The sequence below is a fragment of the Ictalurus punctatus genome, chromosome 2 (genome assembly GCF_001660625.3).
Source record: "Ictalurus punctatus breed USDA103 chromosome 2, Coco_2.0, whole genome shotgun sequence".
Taxonomy (NCBI): domain Eukaryota; kingdom Metazoa; phylum Chordata; class Actinopteri; order Siluriformes; family Ictaluridae; genus Ictalurus; species Ictalurus punctatus.
In genome coordinates this window covers 13,181,622-13,199,560 of record NC_030417.2, presented here as the reverse complement: position 1 = coordinate 13,199,560, position 17,939 = coordinate 13,181,622, and the positions used below count along the sequence as shown (strand labels likewise).

General features: G+C 38.1%; 1 protein-coding gene across 3 annotated transcripts in view; it reads left to right on the top strand.

The window, feature by feature from the left end:
• The window catches only part of LOC108258796 (cAMP-dependent protein kinase type I-beta regulatory subunit), a 75,047-nt gene that overhangs the window by 30,891 nt on the left and 26,217 nt on the right, over positions 1-17,939 (top strand). For all 3 annotated transcript variants that reach the window (XM_017457726.3, XM_053687954.1, XM_047151812.2), the window contains exons 4-6: positions 373-464; positions 6,945-7,006; positions 13,825-13,871. In XM_017457726.3, the coding sequence (XP_017313215.2) occupies positions 373-464; positions 6,945-7,006; positions 13,825-13,871 (201 nt within the window). The remainder of the gene's footprint in view (positions 1-372; positions 465-6,944; positions 7,007-13,824; positions 13,872-17,939) is intronic.

The following is a 17,939-nucleotide window of genomic DNA, read 5'->3' as shown; positions in this document are numbered from 1 at the left end:
GTTTCCACAGCGTTAAGCATGAAGTGAGTTGACTTTGAAAGGGAATGACTGGTTTACGCACTGAGAAGGGAACAAGACATTGCGTAGCTTTGTCATATTGGGGCATGTTGTTCATACTTGCCATTTTTACATCACGCAACGCATTTAATTGCCACATCACCTGAAATAGGCATGATGTTACATAAGCTTCAGATACTGGTCATGTTCGGTACACGCTTGACTGCGCTTGACTGTACTTCCCACAGCGTATTGTTTTGAGCTTGCTGTTAACGTTAACTTATATTTTTTGGAAGCGGTATCAATAATATTTCTTATTACTGTTGTGGCCGGATGCATTTTAAATAATATGTATGTATATTAATATGTATCCAGGTAATCCCAAAGGACTACAAGACAATGACAGCCTTGGCTAAGGCCATTTCTAAGAATGTGCTGTTTGTCCATTTGGATGACAATGAGAGGAGGTAAGTGAAATATATTATAATGCTATATTGTTATTAAAAAAGTGTTAAAAATGTGCTTTAATGTCTAGAATGCCTGGTATCCACTGGTCTTTGTTCTGTGGTGATTGAAAGTTTTTAGAATTTTATATATTTCTGCATGAATATTACCTTATCAGATTTTCACACAAGTCCTAAAAGTAGATAAAGAGAACCAAATTAAACAAATGAGACAAAAATATTATACTTGGTCATTTATTTATCGAGGAAAATCTCAATCTCTCTCAAACAGCAGTGCCCACTATCACCAGTGATACCAAATAATCTCATGCAATCATAAAGTGGTATCTGAGTAAGAATGAAAATAAAATTAACTAACTCATTAACAATAATAATAATAAATAAAAGATGTACTCTCCAGGGGTGCTAGCTGGATTGTTAATCATCCAGTGCTGAGCCCATATTCTTCTCCATCATGCATTTTTCTTGCATGTGAGGGCTAATTGCTTAAACAATGTGAAAACGAGAAGGAAGGGTTTCAATTTGATTTACCATATAGTCTGCACATGAATAATCCAGCCACTCAAATGTCAAACCAGTATCATGTCAGATACTTCCATATTTCCATTATTACTAGGCCTACATGATGAAAAATCCTCAAAACCCATAATACAATGGCAGTTTCATGAATGAAAGCTGAAAACAGCTAACTACTCAGAATGACTGTGTAAACATTCATAATCTGATTGTAAAAAAAACTTGCTGATGGACCTACTTGATATGAACCACAATTCCCACCTCGATGGTACAGGTAGTAAAACAGGAGAAAAATAATGGCCAGTTCTCCAGCTCAATGTTCTCAGTTCAGCTAGTAGCCTAAAGTTTTGTTTTATGTAAGCTGTGGTGACTTAGCTGTTGCTGGCTCAAATTTAGCCTATTACCCAAAAACACTTAAAATTCAACATAGAAGCAAATACTCACATCTACCTCTGAACCCAGTTGGAGATAGAAAAAAAGACACCAGCCGTGAGTGCGAAGAAGCAAGGGTCCAGATTTATTGGTTCCGTTCCAGCACACGAGATCCACACCGATGAGAATTCTCAGAAGTGATCTGACACCCGGAGCTCAAGCTCCAGTATTTATACTGTATTTACACAGTAGATAACCAATATGTTTCAGAAAGACTATGATATCAATACCAATAGGGTTAAAAAAGAGCTCATCTACATTACCATTAGGTTTTGAAAGAGGCTTATCAAATTTACCATTATGTTTTGAAAGAGGACTTTCCTTTGCTGACTATCCCATGTCCCCAGGACACACCCCATTTTCTTCCCCCTACTGCTCTCCTCAAGATTATGCACCCACTAGTCCTGTGAATTATCAATAAAATTACATATTACTCATGCTAGGTCTCCCTCATGTTTATTTCATGTCATTTTTATCCACAACACTGTCAATGTATAACATAATCAAACAAATAGTTAGATTTATCTTAAAACTTGCCTCTGTGTTATCACTGTTTGCAGCACTACCAGACCGAAAAAATATAAAACTTTTCGCTATCTAACATGAGACTAGTCTAGTTTGGTGTCGATAGCCAAGGGGAGGCACAACTAAGCTATCATTGTATGGGTTTAGCTGGATGGGTTTACAGTGCTATGCAGAGTATGTTAGCTGTTCTTATATCATGTTCACGTAACTTGGAACTCATATGGACATTTATACACCTTGTTTTCCTGGCTCAGCATCAGAGGATTTTAAATTTCAAATAAGTTTCAAATTGGTGTAAATACATTTTTCCCTCACACTAATTGACTATGTGAGCTAGCATTAACATAGTATTTCCACATATTTTCCTTAAACCCTGTCTGATTGTTATGTAGTGAGCCTGTCATACTGAAATAGTAACTACAGCAACATGTTGTCAAAAAAAGTGGTTTTTATTTCTACATTTTTTTAGTGTAGGAGTTACTCGTGTAAAACACATTTCTTTTAAAAAATAATAAAATAAAACAAACAGAAGTTTTTAAATCTATTTGTTTTAGTTGATCACAATAATGAACGGTATCCTAGTATATTTGGTTTTACATGAGTAACTCCTACAATCAAAAAGTTATTGAATTTTAATTATTTTTCTTTTCTTAACAAAAAAAAAAAATATATATATATATTTAAAATTGAGTTGTATCTCTGATAGGAACAATGGAGTATAATATAATGTGAATCATAACATTTGTTTACTTTAATTTCTTTCATTTCATTTGTTTGCTGAATTATTTATTTATTTATTTATTACAGCATTTTGCTGTAGTTGCTAAGACTAACCCAGGGTTTTATGTGGCACAATAATGTTTATATAATAATTTTTTTATATGTGTAATCACAATTAAAATGTATATAATTAGTAATTATTAATAAATGCTAATATGGAAATTTGTTTTAAAAATATTTAATAAGTTTTTATTTACATGTCACACAATGTCCCAACTTTTTTGGAATTGGCGTTGTACTAACTACGAAGGAAGAATGACTAAACACCCTACACTCAACACACTGAACAAGTTGAATGTTTTCCATGTTGAGTGATTAACCTTAGTCGAAGATTAATTGATATTATTTTAGACACACTAGTGCTTTTCAGTGAACTTTCAACACTCAACAGAAACACCAAAATAAAACACAATCCCAATATTTTGGGACTTTCTCTTTGCTCAAGGTTAACACTTTCCAAGCTTGTGCTCTGGCATGTGTGGGTGTGTGTGTGTGTGTTATGTGCAAACTCTGTCAGCTCTGTCCCGCTCTCTCTCTCTCTCTCTCTCTCTCTCTCTCTCTCTCTCTCTCTCTCTCTCTCACACACACACACACACACACACACACACACACACACACACACACACACACACACACACACACACACACACACACACACACACACACACAGAGACAGAGTGTTCTCTTTTTCTCATGAAAGGACAAACAAAGTAAACATAAGTAAACTTGCCGTGATCACACACATGATACATGCCGGTTCAACACATGCTATCACTCAAACATGTCTCCACTGGCACAGATGCTTAAAAATATGATGTACAAGCTTCTCAAAAGTCTCAAACCTACTGTCCAAATGGCAAGGACCATGAGAGGTTACACGGCAGGTTGTGAACGTCGAGGTGTTGCAAATGGATGGGGGAAACACTTGGCAAATTTACCACATCAATCACCTTAAACAGTGGAGAAAGTTGGTCCTTGTTGATATGCTGATGGCAATGTTAGAGAGAGAGATGAGTTGGGACCAGTGTTAAAAAATCTTCAAATCCCTCTCCAATCCCGTGTAGCTACCCCCCCTCCCCCATTGAACCAGAAAGTAATGGCTGCCAAGTTACAAACCCACTTTTCAGACCACATTGACACTTCCCATGGCATGCTTGTGTGCAGCCAGCCATATCACTTGCCTGAACACAAAATGTGGTTCAGGATGAATTGGAGAAAATGATAGAGGTAGGAGTAATAGTGTCACACAGTGACTGGAACAGTCCCATTATGCTTGGGCCTAAACCAGACAGTCTGCATGGATTTTGACAAAGTGAATGCAGTTTAAAAATTTGATGCCTGTCCAATGCTTGGCATTGAGAAGAATGGCTTTCCCCACCCCATCTGATCACACCAGTTTGTCAGTTTTATGTTCTGGCTTGTTGGAGCACCAGCTACATTTCAATATCTAATGCACCACATGCTCTGGCCCCACTGCACATATGACACTACTTATTTAGATGATATCATAATATATGGTAACAATTGCTTGTGGCATATGGATGATGTTAATGTAGTTATAAAGTCCTCAAGACCCACCGATCTCAAAAAACAACAACAAGTAAAGTCTGTAATCGAAAGGGTAGGAGTATTGTATCTGGACTCCCACTTGAGTCATGGGCAGATGCATCTTTAAGACTGTGGTGTTTGTGTCCTGACATCAGCCTAAGGCCGATAAGGAGGTGAGACATTGTCATAGGTTTGTACCAAATTATTTGTAACTCACCAGCCTACTGACTGATCTCACCAGCACCAGATCTTGTCCAGTGGCCCCAGACATGGGGATGGGGCAGTCCTGTCTCCCAGAGGGAGGAGAGTGCGTACTCTCCATTACTACTTATTGGGGGGGTCTTTGCATCCTCTTAGACCACACTCTCACCACTTATTGGTATCTGTTGTTACATCTTTTTAAATTGACATTGGTCCACAGGCCAAGTGTGCAGATGATGGTGGATGACATGCTGAGCCTACGTCAGGAAGTGTTGGTATGTAGCAGTTGTGAGTGTGGGACTGCACTGGGAGGGAATTATTTGGGGACGATCTAGAGTGGTGATGATTGAAACAACACACTTGAGTCTGATTATTTCACTTTATGTGATCCATATTTATATATTTATCCCATAGTTATGTGATCTCTCTCTCGCTCTCTGAGCAGTGAGCTGCGTGTGGCAATGAGTGGAGCAAAGCCAAAGCTGGACTGAATAAGTGGCTAGTGAGGTAGAAAACAGCAATGTTATTATTTTTTAGGAAAGGTTTTAATACCATCTGACTAGCATGCACAAGCACAAAATGTAAAAGCTCCCATGTGTCTTAACCTGTTGTAATCTCTGAGCAGCATACTCCCAGGATTGGCACACACATACGCACATGCACGCACACAAACACACACACACTTGCACATACATGTGCTCAGACATTTCAGCATTGCCAGTGGGTTTAAAGATCAGATACGTTTTACCCACCTTCTCCTGTTCCACTAGCATAATTCTCCTTGCTCTTTGAAAAATCTGTTACTCTTATCTCCCACATTTTCACACAGTAATAAAAGAAGAGGGAAGCATACAGGCATGTAGGAAGTACTACAAGGGAGGCCAATTACCTGATAAACTGCAGTAAGTTGTGCAGTAAGACAGACCCCACATTCATCGCTCAAAGTGAAATGCTGAATGAGAGAGAGTGAGGACAATAGGAGGTCATATTTGCACTTATAATAAACGCAAAGAGAAAAGATGTGTTTTCTATAAAGGAATTAAACATTCCTACTTGCACAGATATTAAACTTGATCCTCTATTTCCGTAATAGGGGTCAACCATATAAAGCCTGTCAATGTATATTTCATAATTAGTTTCCTAACACGAGCTACCTTCTGTGGTAAATGATTTGATTGATTTGCAGATATACACTCACCATGAAATTTATGGTATGACCAAGTACCTGTTACACTGCAGTAAGGTGTGCAGTAGGACTGACTCCACATTTATCACTCAAAGTGAAATGCTGAATGAGGGAAAGAAAAATATGTTTCCTACTATTAACTACCTTCTCTGGTAAATGATTTGAATGATTTGCAAATCTACACTCACCATACACTTTATTAGGTACAACTGTATACCTTCACATTTATGCAGTTATCCAATCAGCCAATTATGTGGCAGTAGCACAATGCATAAAATCATGCAGATACAGGCCAAAAGCTTCAGTTAATGTTCACATCAAACATCATAATAGAGAATAGGTGTGATCTCTTTGACTTTAACTGTAGTATAGTTGTAGGTATAGTAGTTTTTCCCCTAATCTTCAATTGTCTGGTTTGGGTGAGCCTGTGCCCATGATTTCTTCAGATTCCTGTTCTTGGCTGACAGGAGCGCTTTTCTGCTCACCACTCAGTAAAGAGTGATTCTATGAGTGACCATATCCTTCGTAGCAGCTAGAACCAATCTGGCCATTTTCCTCTGACAGCTCTTATCAAGACTTACATAAATGTTTTTAGTTTTTTTGCACCATTTTGGGGCACACAGTGGCTTAGTGGTTAGCACGTTTGCCTCACATCTAGAGCGTTGGGGGTTCTATTCCTGCTGCTGCCCTGTGTGTGAGGAGTTTGCATGTTCTCCCGGTGGTGCAGGGGTTTCCTTCAGGTACTCCAGGTTTCCTCCCCTAGTCCAAAGACATGCATGGTAGGCTGATCAGCATGTTTAAAATGTCCATAGTGTATGAACGAGTGTGTGAATGTCTGTGATTGTGTCCTGCACTGGATTGGCACCCCGTCCAGGGTGTACCCTGCTTTGTGCCCCATGCTCCCTGGGATAGGCTCCAGGCTCCCCACAACCTTGTAGGATAAGCAGCATAGAAAATGGATGAATGGATGCACCATTCTGTGTGAACTCTAGGGACTGTAGTGTGTGAGTCTCTGGAATACTTAAACCAGCCCATCTACTACCAACATCCTTGCCATAATCAAAGTTACAGAGATCACAATTTTTCTTCAGTCTGATGTGAACATTACCTGAAGCTCTTGACCTGTACCTGAATGACTTTTGCATTGTACTGCTGCCACTTGATTAGCTCATTAGTTAACTGCATAACTGCAAAGGCAGGTGAACAGGTGTTCCTAACAAAGTAGATGGTGTATATTTAGGTGGGGCAGATAGACATAGAAAGATTAGTAATGGCTGTCTTTTTGTCTTTTTCAGTGACATATTTGATGCCATGTTCCCTGTCACACACATTGCTGGAGAAACAGTCATTCAACAAGGTGTGTAGAAAATAAGTTACACATACTGTATCTAACTTGCTTATTCTAGGTAGTTGATTTAAACTCCTTATATGTCAATCAGCAACACACATTGAATCAACACAAAAATGCATGTGTGTATCATTTGGTAATGTGTAGAGACTTATCTCTGAATTGTTTCGGTCTAGCGTTAATTAAAAAAAAATCAACCTAAGTAAACTGCCCCACAGGCACAGTAAGAAGTGTTAATATGTGTGTGTGTGTGTTTGGCCTTTTCAGATATTTGCCCATTCACTGTGACTTGGGGATCACTGATTATATAATTAACTGTGATAGTTCTATACCATGCAGTCAACTCCAGGATTTGCTTTCTTTATTATAATGAACAAGAATGAAAAACATGTGTGAGATATTTTAAATGTATGCGGATTGTGTATAGTTTTATTATCAGTGCAACTTAAAACACTGTTACTGTTTTCAATATTAACAAAATAACGCTCTTCCTGGAAAGACTAACATGGTTAAAAAAATGTGTACAGTGCGCTCCCTGTGCAAAACATTTTAAACACCTGTAAATTTGTAGATGTGGACTGCCAAAAATCGAGAACCCCTGCATTTTCATGCCTTACTACTTATATAGATTTTATATATGCTACCTATGGCTGCATGATTATGGCCAAAATGATAATCCCGATTATTTTGATCAATATTGAGATCTCGATTATTTATCATGATTATTCATTGATTTTAGTAACAACATATTTTTATTGCACTTTCACATTTAAATAAACAGACCACAGGTTTCACCTCCAGGTTGTGCTACATTCCTGCTAATGTACAAGACTTTGCATCAAATTAGACTGATCCTTAAAGTGCATCATTTCGTAGAAGCAAAACATAAATAAAATAGTACCCAAAATATAGTATAAGTAAAAATAAAAATGCTATCAACCAAATGAAAATATGAAATCAAATGTAACAATATGCAACCAAATGAAAACAATTCAGGTCTATGCAGAAAAGGCAATAACAGTGTTTACAGGAGGAGAGACGCAAGACAATTTCTTTAATAATAATTACGAAAATTTAGGAGCACAGTTGTAGTTGAGGTTTTATTTATTTATTTTTTTTAAAGATGGTAACATTAATGTGCCACAATATAACGCACAAGTAGGCATGAGAAAACTTGAGCTTGTCAATTATGACAGAATTTAGGAACATAGCATAGAGCCATGAGTAATTAATTTACCTTCTGATAAACTAAATTTAATATTTTCAGTTAATTGTATGCAGTATGCAAAAAACAACCGTTAACCTGTTCCACCTTGTAAACAAATACAATAAACATTGATGTTCAGTGTTTGAAGTCTGCTCCTCTTAAATATATTTAAAGCTACAATATTGGACATTTTCCACTATCATGGGCTGGAGTCAGTTCTCGAATCACTCTGTGTATATTGTGTATATATTTAAATAATCTCATATAGGATGCGATTGGGTGAGTTCATTTACCCCTCAGATGCAAAGTGCTTTAGTTTAATGGTATTCATTAGGGATGCACCGGTCAGGATTTTTACGACCGAAACCGATCCAGATACCAATCTTTTTGTTTAAGCTTTAATCAGGAGGTCTATCATAAATAGTTAAATGTAAGCTCTCTGCTCATGGTCACTGTTAATTGAATTAAAATAATAGCAATGGGAAATACTGTTGGTTAATTGATAACTAAACAAGCATAAAATATTTATTTGTAAATATCTTAAACAATAGTCCTAATTAAAAGTAGATTAACACAAACATGATCCATATTAGGAAAAAGGCTAATAGCTTTCTAAGGAGATAGTGAACTTATCTTAATGTTAAATTGATATTAAATGCAACCCATAGTACTTAAATATTATTTAATTTGTCATTTTATTTATATTTTATGAAGTTATTATAATATATATATTATAATATATTTTTATATTAAATGATTTATTTATAACTAAGCACATTTTCTGTTTTTACATTTGATTAGTTTGTTTGTTTATCAGTTGTTCCTTTTAGATTCGTTCCCCAGTATGTCTGCTGATAATATTGCGTTTTGGGGGGACTAATTTCAAAACATGGAAACTGGAGTTGACTTTTCTGGTGATATCTGGCAACCTTAAGTTTAAATGACATGACTATGCTATGTATTTGAGTTAGTGAAGAGCGGGAAGGAGAGCAGCAGCGTACTCCTTCTGAACAGTTGCTAATCTTGATTATTAAATAATTCCTGACCAATCATGAAGAAGTTTGAATTAAACCCACCTTGTAGCGTTAGCATTATTATTAATTTACTCCGCCCGACGCCGCTGTGTCTACACGAGCAGGTGAAAGCTCAGGTCATTTTGCCGGATCAATAAAAGATGGCGGTTGTGAGATTGGGAAGTTGAGAGAAGCAGATGATGTTCAGTGTTACTCTTGTCATCATAATGGCTTCTCTGCAGTATTTCGACACTTGTTTGGTTAACTGAACTGATGAAAAGCAGTGTGAAAGTAATTGTTGCATGGTGTATAAATAAATATAAATATTTATTCACAGTCGCACAAAGTACTTTTCAGTCGCAAACGCGAGTGAAATGGTTGCACTGTAGCGCCCTTAGTTTATCTGTAAAGTTTATTCCTGTGCGGCTTGATGATGTTTAATGTCCACGACAACCTCTGTAGTGCCATTTGGCATCATGCTAGTGTCATGATTTCCCCTCGTGCAAGCGCTGGAGCTCGCAGCGAAACTGGCGGCTCAAGCACTAAAATGGTAACCCCATTTCCAGGTTTTGGCATTGCAAAATAATGTCATCCCTGTGCCACTCTATGGTGATTGGCTGCAAATTTAGGAAGCACTTGATTTGATCTGTAGTGGAGTTTTCTATGAGGGGAGGATGAACTTTAAAAAGCAGTATCGCAATAGATCATGTTCATTTAATCGTGGGCAGTCAAAATCATAATCGCGATCGATATTCGATTAAATGTGCGGCCCTAACGCTACCTAACAAACATTTGTCTCTACTGATCTTCAAGTTTTTTCCCATGGTAATGGATGACAACATCAGGAAATCAAGGCATCATCAAAGGCAATAACAGTGTTCCTTGGGACTGAGAGAAATGAAAGACTAATAATTTGTTTGCATTTATTTTAAATATCAATTAAGGGTATCAGTAGACATAACACTGTCAGGTGGCAGGCAGTGACAATGACAGTTGCGTTGAATGTACTGATTTAACACTAAGACTGGCAAGCACAAGCAAATCCAAATCACAATCTCAAGGTCAAAATCCAAAAGTTTTGAATCATAAAACAAGAAGGTGAACTCGGTCAAAACAAGAACTAGCAAACATGAACAAAGTCTTGGTATGTTAGAAGGTAAACAGCCTTCTTTCTGGGTCCTTGGGATGCTGGGCATTAATCATGAGGGAGTCAAGGGGGTTGTGAGCTGGGATCGAGCACCTTTTGTCGAGATCATAGTACTCCCAGTTGATTAGGTACTGTCTCATACGCTCCCTGTGATGTCAAGGATGGCTTTGATTCAGTAGGCAGGTTATCCTTCGTTCTCCAGGGGTTCTGGTGGTATGGATGGAGATACCCCTTCTACCAGGGACCTTGGATTGTGGGCTTGAGACATGACCTGTGGAAGGTGGGCAGTGGTAGTTCAGAGGTTAAAATGTTGGACTACAAATTGGAAGGTCGTGAGTTCAACCCCAGCACCGCCACACTGCCATGGTTGGGCCCTTGAGCTGTTCGGCCCTTGAACTGCTCAGATGTATAGATGAGATAAATGTAAGTTGCTCTGGATAAGGGTGTCTGCCAAATGTAAACATATGTGGGAGAAATACTTTTTCCATGGGAGGAAGCAGGCCCAATGAGAGAGGGAGCCAAGGGATAGGCTGCTGCCATTTTGGTGCTAGGAAGTGTCAGTGTAGCAGACAACTGTGTGATTTTGGCATCGAACAGGACTATCTTTTGTTGCTCCCCGAGTAGGCCAAGTAGCCGGAATAGCTTGTTGCCAGTCAAACATTCCTGCTGCCTCCACGTTGATGGTGAATTATACTGTCAGGCAGCAGAGACAGCAGCAGTTGCAGTGAACATATTTATTAAAAACAAAGACTGGCAAGCACAAACAAATGGAAATCATAATATCATGGTCAAAATCCAAAAACAGGCAAAGGGTCAGGCAATGTACAAACAGTGTGTGTGTGTGTGTGTGTATATATATATATATATATATATATATATATATATATATATATATATATATATATATATATATATATATATATGTGTGTGTGTGTGTGTGTGTGTGTGTGTGTGTGTGTGTGTGTGTATGTGTGTGTGTGTGTGTGTGTGTATATACAGTATCTCACAAAAGTGAGTACACTCCTCACATTTTTGTAAATATTTGATTATAACTTTTCATGTGACAACACTGAAGAAATGACACTTTGCTGCAATGTAAAGTAGTGAGTGTACAGCTTGTGTAACAGTGTAATTTTGCTGTCCCCTCAAAATAACTCAGCACACAGCCATTAATGTCTAAACCGCTGGCAATAAAAGTGAGTACACCCCTAAGTGAAAATGTCCAAATTGGTCCCAAAGTGTCAATATTTTGTGTGGCCACCATTATTTTCCAGCACTGCCTTAACCCTCTTGGGCATGGAGTTCACCAGAGCTTCACAGGTTGCCACTGGAGTCCTCTTTCACTCCTCCATGATGACATAACGGAGCTGGTGGATGTTAGAGACCTTGTGCTCCTCCACCTTGCATTTGTGGATGCCCCACAGATGCTCAATAGGGCTTAGGTCTGGAGACATGCTTGGCCAGTCCATTACCTTCACCCTCAGATTCTTTAGCAAGGCAGTGGTCATTTGGAGGTGTGTTTTGGGTCATTATCATGCTGGAATACTGCATACTGTTCATGCTCTGCTTCATTATGTCACAGTATATGTTGGCATTCATGGTTCCCTCAATGAACTGTAGCTCCCCAGTGTCAGCAGCACTCATGCAGCCCAGTGCTCAGTGAAATTCTTTTCTTCGCATACCCCAGCATGTCAGGGCATTGGGGTCAGACCGCAGGGTCGTTCAGCCTCCCTGCTTAGTTGAGGACACCACTTCGTTCTCCCTGCATGCTTGATGTGCTCTGTGATGTTCAGAGGTGGAGCGGTCTCCTCCGCACCACAGACAGAGGACGTGATATGCCCGGCCTGGCTTGAATGCGGAGTGACGGCTACTGCACAGCCAGTGGGAAGAACGAAGCTCAAGGTGGAGCCCGAAGGGGAAGCGACGTTCACCATGAAGTTAGAGGAGGGAGCCACGCTCTCCCCGAGGTCCCAGAGGGGAGCAAAGTTCTCCGTGAGGCCAGAGGGGGAGCGAAGTTCTCCACAAGGCCAGAGGGAGGAGCGATGCTCTCCGCGAAGCGTCAGGGGGGCACTATATCCTCCGTGGAGCAGGAAGGCGGAGTGACATACAGCACGAAGCAAAGAAAAGTAGCGACATCTTCAGCGGAGCTTGGAGGCAGAGCGACGTCTTCAGCTGATCAGGATGGCAGAGCAAGATCCTCAGCCGAGCAGGATAGCAGAGCAACGTCCTCAACCATGCAGGATGGCAGAGCGACATCCTCAGTGGACTAGGAAGGTGGAGCAATGTCCAGATCAGAGCCTGGTGTAGTGATGTCCAAGGCAGAGCAGGGAAGAAAGCGAAGCTTTTGGCTGATCCGGGAGGCCGAGCAACATCTTCAGCTGAATAGGGAGACTGAGCAGCATCCTCAGCTGAACAGGGATGTTGAGTGGCATCCTCAGACAAGCAGGGAGGCTGAACAACATTCTCCATCGACTCTGCAGGCTGGATGAGATCCACAATGGGGGAGGGAGGGTGGGAGGCTCCTCTTTGATATATCCCCTAATGGTGTACGTCATGTCCCAATTGGCTCGAATTAGGGAGAATTTCCCCTCCTTCTCCAACCTTGGTTTTTCCCTTTTTCCCTCTAAATTCTGCTGTATCCATTGTAGGGACTTGCGTTCTGTCATGACATGGAGGTAAGGACGGATGCAGATGCAGAATATCAGGTCAAATGTTTTAATGAAGAACAAACCAAACATAAAAACAAGACTTACAAGAACCTGGACTTAAGTGACGTAAGACAGAAGGATAAACCAAACCAATGCAACCCATGTATTGCAGAACGTGACTATACATATGTGCTAATGAGACAAATGTGAATCAAGTGATACAGACATGTGACTAGGTGCAGTGGCTGATGGGAATCGTAGTTTTAGTTTCTCCACTATTTACATGACATTCGTTTCTATTTTATTGCAAGGACAAATAATACAAGAAACAATTATATAAATAATAATGCACATCTTTCTAAAGTTTAATAAAATAAAACACAGGGTAGTATTACTACGTTATACAATACATGTAAAAGTAATCAAATCACAGTCTTGACATTTAATATTTGGCTTGAATTCATTCTAAACAACAAATGCTTACATGGGCTTTTGAGTACTAAATTTGTTTCTGTTAAAATTATTTGTTTTTAACTTCTGCAGCCATAACATCTAGCTCACTGGCACAGAGCAGTTGACAGTTACCTGCGAAAATGAGCTGTAAAAATGAATATCTGTGGTTATTGTGCCACTTAGCAATCAAGAGCAGCAAATACATGTTGAGTTGAGTACTCAACCAGAAACCCAAATCGAGTGTATATATATATATAAATTATTATTTTTGCCCATTCTCCTGGAGGGTGCCATTCATTCTGGATATTTCTCTCTTCATATCCCTGCCTCATTCTTACATCTCTTTCTTTCCATCTCAGGTGATGAAGGGGACAACTTTTACGTAATTGACCAAGGAGAAGTTGATGTAAGTGAACTATCTACTGGACCTCAACAAAACACAGACATTTGATTGTTATTGTCAACTCTGTTCTGGGTCACTGTTTTCAAATACTTGTACTGTGTTCTCAGAATAGTGCTAGATCATTTGATGTTTAGTAGTTTCTGGTCTGTAAACAAATCCACTTTGATGTGGAATATCCAAAGTATCACCATGTGAATTCATCATATCCTCAAATGGTGTTATGTTGTGAAACAGTGCTAAATTTGTTACTGAACATTACTTAACAATCCTAAGCAAGCTTCAACCAACCTTTCCCCTGAAGACTCACCCAAACATCTACAAGCTTAGCAGGCACAACATAAATAAGGTGTAAGTGTAAAGATAAAGAGCCGCAACACAGGTAAACAGGAAAAGACCTAATAATTTTACATGCTTACAATGACCTACTGCAAGGGTGGCAGGTAATAAGAGTGGAATTTATGTGTTTGTATAAGATTCAAACAAATATGACACCACTTATAAAAGCAAGAGATAATAGCAAAATCTAATGGTAAAATAAAAAGCGACAAATCAGGAGGAATTTTTCTATTCCTAATAGGAACAACCCAAGAGGTTTCAAAGACGCTGATTATTGTTGTTATTGTTGACTGCAGTAATGCATCCGGTAAAGGGCCACATTAAAAACTGTTTTTTTTTTTTTTTTTTTTTTTTTATAATAGCCTCTGCTATGAGTTTAAGACTTGACTTGATCTTTTTATTAGACACTGACTATGTTTGCATGGACTACAATAATCTAATTATTGACCTTATTCTGAATAAGTCAATATTGTGATTACGGTGTTTACATGAACTACTTTTAGAATATTCCTTTCAAGTTCCCGTTTTACATCGACTAATGGCACACATCATTACGTCTCTGTGCCACGCCATTCGACGTTCCCTCCAGAATATCAGGTGTCAAGATACATTTCGTCTAAGTTACGGTACTGTATACAGTTTTGGGTGTTTTCAGTTTAAATTTTCCGAAAGCTTAAAGTGCAGTTAATTATTTGTCTTGCTATATGTACAAATAGATTAATGCTTGAAGCCATGGGTTGCGTCTGAAACCGCATACTTACCCACTATATAGTAGCTGAAATATATGTATTTTGGGTACTATGTAGTAAGTACGCGGTTTCGGATGCAGCCGTGCTCTCTTGTTTGCCGACAAACAGTTGAGCACTGCCATGTGTGTACGTGTCCTGTCACAAAATGCAGCGAAAACTCCCACATGATATTAGTGTGATTAAGGTGTGTGATATAGTGTGATAATCCACTTCGATAATGCGACTAAAATGGGAATGCTCCCCATGTCTTAATTTGATTTGTGTTTAGTTCAAGTATGACTTTAGTTGGATTAAGGTAATCAATAATTAATTTCTTTATTAGAGTATTGTCTTAACCAGGTTAATATCAGATTATTGTTGTCCTTGTAAACATACTAAATGACACCAAACATACATTAAAATCAACACTGAAATGGCTGCTGGATACAAAATCATTGTTTCGCACTAGCCATTTCAGTCTCTAAATTTAAACACTATTGAGAACATGTGGTCTGAATTGAAGAGGGTAGTTCACATGCAGATACCTTATAATATAAGGAATCTAAAATGTTATGCATGTCCAAATGTCCAAAATCCCCCTAGAACTTTTCAGGAAAGTTCACCAATTTATTTATTTATTTATTTAAATTTTTTGGCTAATCTACAATGTCTTATATATTCAGAATGTTTAAGCACAAAACATCACTCATTGAGTTCTGTGTTTGTAATTTTGATGAAGGGTGCCAGTAATTATAGAGAGTTGACTGGAGCTTTGCAAATGTTTCACCTGGTCTTTTCTCTCTTACAATACCCACTATTTTGACTATAAAACTTCTACTGTTCTACTTTCTCAAGACAGACTTGGCAATACCTTATATGTACTTATCTAGACACACATGCATACATATATGAGAAGGTTATGTAACTGTTAGAACAATTTCCTTCAGAACTTTGGCCCTTGTCAAAGTTCTCAGATCTTTACGCTTGCCAATTTTTCCTGCTTTCAACACATCAACTTCAAGAACTGACTGTTCACTTGCTTTCTAATATATCCCATCCCTTGCCAGGTGTCACTGTAATGAGATAATCAGTGTTATTCAATGTTATGGCTGATAAAATTTAGCTGTATCTGGGAGGATGAGCCAGATTTAAAGCTACATACTCATTTGGTCCAATCCAAGTTTCTGTTAAGCATAGTACATTAAATCTCTGATAAATTATATGAATTTTATTTTATATAATCATTTTCAATAAGCACTTGGGAAGTAATAGATATAATATTTAGCAGTCCTAGCTTCAGATGAAAAATGAAAAGCACTTAGTCAGTTTAGCCATTTTGTCTTCTGCCTGACTCTCATTTCTGGATTGTCATCAATTAATAAACCCTCTTCTAAGAATGTGAGATATGTTACAAGAAATAAGAGCAGCACCTTCATGAGTGGGATGGAGACCATACTGCCCTAACAGGCCAGACAAGACCTCAAAAGTAGCCCAGCTGTCAACAAAGCCACATTGTTTTAGGAGCACCACTTGGACTTCTAGCAGTTCAACGGTAACTGTTATATAATAATCACAATTTAGCTAATCATCAGCTAATCATCAGCTAATCTTGTTTACTAACCAGCTTAACATGTAACTTCTGTGGCTAAAAGTATCTGCATACCACATCATAATGTACACTGGTAACAATTTACAATATTGTTCAACTCATAGGTAACTACGTAGGAACTAAGCAGGAATGAATGAGTAATTATTCATTAACACTTATTCATATTAACTATTAACATATCAATTACTTAGAACTACTACTTAATTACTCAGTAATTATGTTAGCATAATTAGTTCACTATTAAGTATTCATTACAGAGTCTTAAGCAGAAATGACCGAATCTTACATTTCTCCTGCAGAACTGAAAAAGTCTTAGGCTCCCTATTTTTAGTACAAATGTTGTTATGTATGTTTATTTAATGGCTTCTGCATTAATTAATCTGTACAAATATATTTTATATTTCCAAACATTACTTTTCCAACAGTTTTTTTTAATGTTACAGAAGAATGTTTGCATGTCAGTAAAGAAAGCAACATATTGTTAAACAGACCACGTTTCAGACAAAAAACATAATTAAGGCTGTTGATTTTCTGATGCAAAAAACGCGAGCAAGTGCGACAGTCAAAGTCTCCAGAAGAACTGTTGGAGATTCACAAAGATGCTCAGTATAACTTACCAGCAAATTTCCTTACAAAACTGCATAAATTGTACCTGAGATTACTAATTTAAAAAAAACAATCAAATATTGGCACATCAAATATTGTTCAGTTTATTACTGCCTTTAATGGTATTTTTTTAATGTTGTAACAATTAATTTCATTTTGAAAAAATCTTTTAAAGCATTTCTTTGCACATGCCTAGGACTTTTGCACAGTACTGTACATCATTTAGGAAATTTGATGAGGTGCTTCGTAGAGTCACTCTTTTTTCAGTGGTTAACTCGCAAATAACATTATAGTACCCAGATAGTGTACTACATAGGTAAAACCTATGCAGTTTTTTCTGCATAACAAAAGACACACATTGAAGATTGTGTGGTTTTATATTGTTCTGAATAGGCTAAAAATAACCAGGCTAAAACATTACTGCAGCACAGGCGATTGTTATAAGACCACACACAGGAAGCCTGGCTTCCCATAACATTTTATTAAAATGCAACAATCAAATGTTTACCAATGTGTCTATATCAATCATAACTCTTGGTGTAATTAAATATTTTAGTAAATCTGGGGAAGTGGATAAGATGTTGGACTTCTGAGTGGAAAGTCATTAGTTAAAATCCCAGCATCACCAAACTGCTACTGCTGGGTACTTGAGCATGGCCCTTAACTCTCAACTGCTCATGTTATATAAATGAGATAAGTAATGAGATTGTTAAGTCACTCTGGATAAGGGTGTCCGCCAAATGCTGTAAATGTAAATCAAATATCTCACTGCAATATTGTGCTGTTCATTCA